Below are 9,330 nucleotides of genomic sequence, written 5' to 3'. Positions count from 1 at the left end.
AAATTTTTTTCTTTTTATAAATAAGAACATGCTTATAATTTGATTATAATTGAATATAAAAAAAAAAAAAAAAAAATATAGGAAATTTATTTTATTTTATTTTAATTTATTTTAATTTATTTTAATTTAATTTAATTTTTTTTATGGAAATTCTTACAAGATGATATATAAGATTAGTTCAAAAAAAAAAAAAAAAAAAAAAAAAAAAAAAAATTAAATATATATATATATATATAAATTTTACCTTTAACATTTAGAAATATTATTTTCTTTTTTTTATATATTATATTATCTGATAAGAAAAAATATTTACACATTTATACATACATATATATAAATATATAATAGATTGTTTTTATATTTTATTTTTAATTTGTTATTTTTATTATTTTTTTTTTTTTGATCTATCTCATTATGATTATATATTTTCCTAAATATATTTTTTTTTTTGCATGCATTTGAAAAAAAAAAAAAAATAGACAAGAGAGTACAAGAAAAAAGGGTTCAAAAATGAGGATAATAAAGGATCCACTTTTTATTATTTATAAAAACAACATAATATACATATATATAAAGTAATATATATTTTATTTATGTATATTAATTTTTTTATGAAATTTATATATTTTTTGAATTCTTATACTAAAGTACATTCCACGTGTGTTGATTATAACCACTTTTTTTTTTTTTTTTTTTTTTTTTGACCATAGTATATTTTTCTTTAGTAAAACAATAAAAAATAGTATAACTTTGATATATTATAAGGAACGAATAAGAAAAAAAAAAAAAAATATATATAAATATATATATATATAATATTATTCCATATAATTTTTTTTTTTTTTTTTTGTTATATAAATATGTAAATAATGATATGCACATATAAAATAAATATTCTACATATGCTCCTATATTTTTTTTTTTTTTTAACGACCTAAGCATTACTATAAAAAAACGTTATATATAAATGTATATAATATATATATATATATATATATATATATATATATTTATATGTATATAATATAATATAATTTATATATAATACTTTACTATTCGCATAACATATTTTCAACTATTTATTTTATGTATTAATAATATCACCTCTAAATTATTTATTTAATAATTAAAAATATATATATATATGTAACACATATTTTTTATTGTAGAATTTTCTAGTAGATCATTTTTTTTTTTTTTTTTTTTTTTTTTTAAATATATGATTAATATAAATTTTAATTATATTAAATTTGTAAAAAAAAAAAAAAAAAAAAAAATTAATTATGTTAAAATAATAAATTAAAACATCAAGGTATTTTATTTCAAAGTATTAATTTTTTTTTTTTTTTTTTTTTTTTCTCAAGGAATTATTTTTATACATTAAAAATATTCATATTAAAATGAATTTAAAAAAATATAGACACATTATATTTACAATATTTAATAAAATGTGGTAATATGAAATATGTGCTTATCTATAATAATAATTATAAAAATATATATTACTATGTATGTATATATATTTATATATTGAGAGAGGTAAGAAACAAAGGATTTCGATTTTTAACTATTTTTTTATATTAGTAGGATAATATAAAATATAATTTTTTTTTCCAATTTAGGGTTTATTAAATTATATTCTCAACATTTTTTGAAAGACTTTCTTTAAAGGATTTTATAATACATATATATATTGTGAAATATATTATATATAAATAAATTTCTTTTTATTCTTTTAAGTATATATATTCTAAAGTATATATTCATATTATGTGTTTCCTTCTTATTATTTCAACTTCTATACAATATATTATAGAAACTTTCGTAATTATATTTCTTATATAACATTAAATGTGTACATATTATTTGGTAAGGTTAAAAATTAATACATTTTAAGAAAAAACAAAAAAAAAAAAAAAAAAAAAATATATAATACGTTAATAATTATATATATATTAAAATATTTACAACGTATACCCTCGCATTACATATAAATGTTTTAAAATTGTTATATAGTTCAATAAAATTATATAAATATATGTCATTTTATTTTCTTCATATATAAATTTTATCCCCTTAATAAATAATTTACATATCTTATCATTTCCTTATATGGTATTTCCATCATTGGATTATTACACAAATTATTTTATATTTCAACTTTTTTTTTTTTTTTTTCAAATTGGATATCAAAATAAAAACGTAAATAAATTTAATTATATTTTCTACAGATATATATATTACATATTATAATATAAGTGATTTGTATTAATCAATATATATATATATATATATATATATATATATATATATATATTTATTTATTTATTTTTCCATATTTGAAGAAATTCTTTATTTTATATATAAAGCATTCATTACAAATGAGTTAATATATATATATATATAAATTTATAAAACCCATTTTCTTTTTTTTTTTTTTTTTTTTTGTATATAATAAGTATCATAACCTATGGACTTATGAAGAATATACACAATACAAAGGATAACATTTAAACAATGTACTAAAATATAATATAAATGGTTGGGGGTAAAAAAAAATATGCACATATATACATATATACATATATATATATATATATATATATATATATATATATATCTATATATGTATTTTTGTATATTATGTATAAATATATATGTATATATATCATACTTATAACGACACTGTATTTAAAAAGTTATATGAAATATTATATAATATGTGTGTATAAATATATTATATATATATATATATATATTTATTCATTCATATGTTTATCTTTTTTATTTTTATTTTTATTATACTATATTTTATTTTTTATTTTATTTATTTTTTGGTTCTTATATATTATATATATTTAATTATATTTAAAAATTTAAATCATAATACAAAACACAAGTACATAAATTAAAAAGATGGTTCATATTTATATGTTTGTAAAAATATATAATATATATATATATATATATAGTATATTTATCGTAAAATAATCAGGCACACTTTATATTTCGTCAAATTAATAATAAACAATAAAAGAGAATTGTTATAAATATATATATTATATATATATTATATATATATATATATATATATATATATATTATATACATATATACTAATATATATTTTATATATTTTCTTCTTTTTTCATTACATCTTTATTATATATATATATATATATATATATAATTAACATAAACCAATGTTTATACATATAAAATTATATTCATAAAAACAAAAGAATATATATTATATATATATTTTTTTTTTAAGATACTTTTATAAAACGAGAAAAATTTATATGATACAATCCATATTATGTATATATATTATAGTAATATAGAAAAAATATATATATAATAATAATATAACAACAATATAATATATATATATATAATATGTTGTTTCAAAAAATATATATTATATATATATATATATATATATATATATATATATATATAATATATAAATACTATTATGTTAAAATATATTTTATATATGTAGGAAAAATTATTATTTTGTTTACTTTTATTATATAGGCCTATATCCTACATATTTTTTTTTTTCACATAATAATATATTTACATATAATTAATTATCTTATTATAAGAAATATATATAAATATTTATAACCATATATTTATATTTTATTTTATAAGGGAAAAAAAAAAAATAAAACATTGCATTTTTAGAAGGATATTTCTATTATACATATATTATATATATATTATATATATATATATATATTATATTTATATCTACAAACATTTCTTACTTTACATAAAAAGAAAGCAAAACATATAAAATTATATATATATTATATATATATATATATATATATATATATATATTATATGTATAATATGTATATAACATAGCGGCATTTATTTTTCCGTATCCCACATAAATATATACATATATTACATATAATATATATTATATATATATATATATTATATAGTTTTTTTATTTATTTTATTTTTTTGATTTAATCCCCCCACTTCAACAAAAATTTTAATCTAAGATAATTTTTTAACAGTTATTTATATATAACAAATATATATTTTTTTATATTTTATATACAAAAGATATATATATATTTTTTTTTTAATTTTATATTTATATATATATATATATATATATAATTATTATTTATTAAATATATATTTATATATAGAATATTTATATTTTTATTTTATTTTAAAAATAAGTTACATTTATATATATATATATATATTATATATATATTATAAGAAATATTATATTTTTTTATACATATTTTTTTTTATATTATATGGAAATAGAAAGAAAAAAAAAAAAAAGTGGGTTTTCATTTTCTCTTTTTTTGTTTTTTTTTTTTTTATTAATTTGGTGTTATTATATTTAAAAATTTGTAATTTTACAATCACAACCATTATAAATATATAATATATATATATATATATATATATATATATTATTTAGAGTATGATAAAAATTTAAGAATATATATATATTTATAAAAATATATAGTTGGTTTTAAGAAAAAAGAGAAACAACAATCTCTATAATTTAAATATATATTTTTTTTATATTTACAAGAAAAAAAAAAAATATTATATATATTATATATATATTTATAAAATTACATATAATGATGTAACATAATTTTTTTTTTTTTTTTAATTTATTTATATTTTTATATAGTGTAAATATTTATATATAATTTTATATATATATATATTTGCTTATGGAAACAACAAAAAAAAAATTTCCACAAATATTTATATTATATATGAATATATTTTTGTATTTCAATTTTTAAGAATATATTTGTAATATATATTTTATGAAAAGAACAAGTTTAATTATTTTTTTTTTCTTTTATATATATATAATATATATATATTTTTGTGAGGCAACCCCCCAAAAAATATCATAGTACTCAACTTGACTACTATTACAACTATTATATTATATTATATAATTTTATATTATATAATTTTATATTATATAATTTTATATTTTATATTATTTTATAATTTTTTATATTATATTATATTATTATATGTTATATTATATCATATCATTTAAAATCATTTAATGTTATATATATATATATATAATAAATTTTATTTATTTATTTATTTTAGTTATATTTAATGAATCTATATTTTTATTTTAATTATTTTTGTTTTTTTCTATTGATTTATTTTTTTTCCCCTCAAATATCAATAATCTTTTAGAAATAATACATATATACACGTAAACAAATATTTTGTACATATTTTATATTTTTATACATCTACCTTTTTATATGTATCAAATTATAGTTGTATTTTTTTATTTTATTCTATTATTTACATAATAAATATATTTTAGATAATTTATTTTAAGGAGCAATAATTTTATATACACAGATATAGAAATACGTAGAAAATAAAATTATATATCATACATACTGAATATATATATTTTTGTGTAATATAATATTATATATAGAGGGAAAAAAAAAATTATAATAAAATATAAGTAAATAACAAAAGGAAAATATTGAGCAAAAAAAAAAAAAAAAAAAAGAAAAGTACATATATATATTATTATATATATATATATATATATATTTATAAGTTTATAATTTTTACTCCCTATGCTATTATTTTAAAATCTAAAGAGACATATATTATTTTCTTATAGCATTAATATAATTATTATTACATAACTATATAGATATTATATTTACATATATTATATAATTCGAGATACGTTAAAAGGAAATAAAAGTAAAATAAAAGTAAAATAAAATAAATAAATAAAAAATTTTAATAATATAATAAAAAGATTTATATATATATATAATTATTTTAATACATAACCGACAGATAAAATATAAATATGTTAATATAATATATACATACATATAAAAAAAAAAAAATATATATATCATATTTTATATCTTATTAAAATATTAGATATATATATAAAATAGAGTACAACACCATTTATTTATTTAGAAATACAATTTCTTTTTTTCATATTTTTTAATCATATTTTATAATAACAGTTTTTTAAAAAAAATATATTATTATAATTAATAAAAACAGAGGAACTTGCAAAACCAAAAAAAAAAAAAAGAAAAAAGAAAAAGAAAAGAAAAGAAAAGAAAAGAAAAGAAAAGAAAAGAAAAGAAAAGGATATTATATAATATAATATAATATAATCTATTTATATATAATGAATATTATAATATTGTTAGGTAGTAGGTAAAATAAAGTATTCGATATATAAATAAGAAGAATCACATAATATTCTAGTTAAAGAGATATGAGAAAAAAAAAAAAAAAAATTTTTTAAAAAAATATGACAACCATTTTGAAAGCATAAAAATATAATGTTTTAGTTAATACAAATTATAACTTAAAAAAATAAAATAAAATAAAATAGATAAGAAATTATATAATTATATACATCAGAGTATATAAATATATATGTATATATATATATATATATATAGTACAATATAATAAAAATATTGATATATTATAACAGTTATAAAGATTGTCTTATTATATATAGACATCTTATTTCAATTTTATGCTGTTATTTTTTTTAATAAAATATGATTTTGAAGCATTTGAATTCATGTATGTTAATATTATATATGTATGAATGTATTTATATGTTAATATATTAGAGACTTTTAAAGATAAATAATATTTCTTATGAAACTTTGAGCTTATATTATTTGGTGATATAATTTTTATGTTTTTTTTTTTTTTACATTATTTAATTTTTTTTTTTTTTCTTCTTTTTCATTTGGATAATCACATTTGTAATATATAGAAATATATGTTTTTTTTTTTTTTTTTTTTTTTTTTTGTTTATATATATATATATATATATATATATTATTTATTTATTTATTTATTAATTTTTTTGTTTTGTTATTGGTTTAGTATTATAAAATGTCATCAAATATATGTATATCAAAATGATGAATACAACAGGAGAAATAAGAAATTTATGCTTAAATATTTTAAATTCGGTTAAGAAAAAGTGTGATGAAGACATCGAATCCAATGATGATAAAAAAATTTTGTGTGAAAATACTTCAGATATAGTAGAGAAGATGAAAAGTAATTATGAATATAAACATGATAATGATATAGATGGTAATAATAAAGATGATAATAATAAAGATGATTATAATATAAATGTTAATAATATTGATGATAATAATATAAATGTTAATAATATTGATGATAATAATATAAGTGTTAATAATATGGATGATAATAATATAAGTGTTAATAATATGGATGATAATAATATAAATAATAATAATATATATGATAATAATATTGATGATAATAATATATATGATAATCCTATGGAAACAAAAAATGATAAGAAAAAATACTACAAATCCAAAAAAAATGATCAGCAATATAAAGACATAAACAAATTAAACAAACAATCTTCTTTACATAATAAAAAAGAAGAAAAGGATAATAGTACATGTGCTATTATTAATAATAAAGGGAAAGCTATATCAAAAGGTAATGGCAAATATCCCAACGAATTGATCAAAAAAGAATACAATAAAAAGAAAAATGAAAAGAACAAAAAAAATATGGATGAAAATAAAAAACAAAAATATGAAAACAAAAAAAAAAGTGGAGAGAACAAAAAAAAAAATGAAGATAATAAAAAAAGTCATACAGAAAATAAAAAAGACGTTAAATATAATTATTATAGTAGAACAAATTATTTTGTTCCTAACGAAATGAATGGAAAAATATTTAAGAATAATTATGTACATTTGGAAAATAAAAATGAGTTTGGAAATTACATACCTACATATATATCGAATGACAATAAAAATATGAATAGAACTAATAGAAATGAAAATAATTTACATTTCTTAAATGCAGGAGATGAAAAGAAGTCATCATATGTATATAATTATGAAGAAAAATTAAATATTTCTTGTAGATTTTTTATACAAGAATCTAATCCATACGAATTAGATATAAGAATGTTAAAAGAAAATTGTCTAACTGTTTTTGAACTTTTATATAGAGAGAAAAAAAAGTGGTGTTCATTATATATATCTACAATGAATGGACCTATGTCTAATTTTAATTATCATTTGTTTAAGATATTATGTAGCAATGATGAGATATATATGTATTTCTTCTTGTTCAAGAAATTTATTTTTTCATGTTATATATATTTTAATTTAGTAAGTATACAAATATATTCTAATTTTTCGAATATTGAAGAAAGCGAAACATCCTATGATTTTAAGAATCCAATAAATACAAATGTAAAAGGAACAAATAATAAAATTGACTACATTTCTGAAGATATTCATCATCATAATAATAATATGTCATCTAATAGTCACAGTGTATCCAAAAAAAAAAAAAAAGATATGAGCTATGATATAAATAAACAAGGGGAAAATAAAATAGATGATGATATATTAATAAAAAAAAAAAATAAATATATATCCCCAACTTTTTTTAGTAATTCAACAAATATATCATCAGCATGTATTAATAGTTATAATATGAATAATTTGAATGAAGAAATATCATATATGTCTAATACTTTTACAACAAATAACCATAATAATTTATGTGATACTACTACATGTGATAGAAGAAATAATATATATTTGAAAAATATGAATAATTTTTCAAGTATTAAAGATGAAGATGAGAAACTATTAAATTTTATTTATGATCCTTCAAAACATTTATGTGGTAACAAAATAAATTATTGTTCAAGTTATTTTCATTTTTTTGATAAAAATCAAGAAGATATTAAAAAAAAGTTACAATTATTTATAAGCACACATTCACCTACTATGGTAAATATTACACAGAAGTGGAATAATTTTTATGAAAATAAAAATAAAATATACTCCTTTGTAGAAAAATATAAAGATATAAAAGTTTCCTCGATTGATCATTTTAGGAAGGACACGACAGAAAAGTTTATAAGCACTTTTATTGAAACCTTTTCTTATGTAAATCGTGTTAGTTGGAAGGATCAAAATGGTGTAGTTGAACACAACAATTGTAATTATAATGATAAGGAAAAAAAACAAAAGGGAACACTAAAGCACCATAGTAATAATAATAATAAGGATAAGGATAATAATAAGGATGATAGGGATAATAATAATAAGGATAATAATAAGGATAATAATAAGGATAATAATAAGGATGATAGGGATAATAATAATAATGATAAGGATAATAATAAGGATGATAGGGATAATAATAATAATGATAAGGATAATAATAAGGATGATAATAATAATGATAATAATAAGGAAG

At 14.2% G+C, this 9,330-nt stretch overlaps 1 protein-coding gene across 1 annotated transcript in view; it reads left to right on the top strand.

Annotated features, from left to right (window-relative positions):
- Positions 1-6,959: 6,959 nt before the first annotated feature.
- Positions 6,960-9,330, top strand: part of PRSY57_1407500 (transcription factor with AP2 domain(s), putative) — a gene marked incomplete at both ends in the record, with an annotated part of 5,043 nt that continues 2,672 nt past the window's right edge. The window contains one exon of the mRNA XM_012909692.2: positions 6,960-9,330. This exon is cut by the window's right edge and continues 2,672 nt beyond it. Coding sequence (XP_012765146.2) covers positions 6,960-9,330 — 2,371 coding nt within the window.

The sequence above is a fragment of the Plasmodium reichenowi genome, chromosome 14 (assembly GCF_001601855.1).
Source record: "Plasmodium reichenowi strain SY57 chromosome 14, whole genome shotgun sequence".
NCBI classification, from domain to species: domain Eukaryota; phylum Apicomplexa; class Aconoidasida; order Haemosporida; family Plasmodiidae; genus Plasmodium; species Plasmodium reichenowi.
Note: the sequence above shows the minus strand (reverse complement) of the source record. Positions and strands in the feature narration are given on the sequence as shown.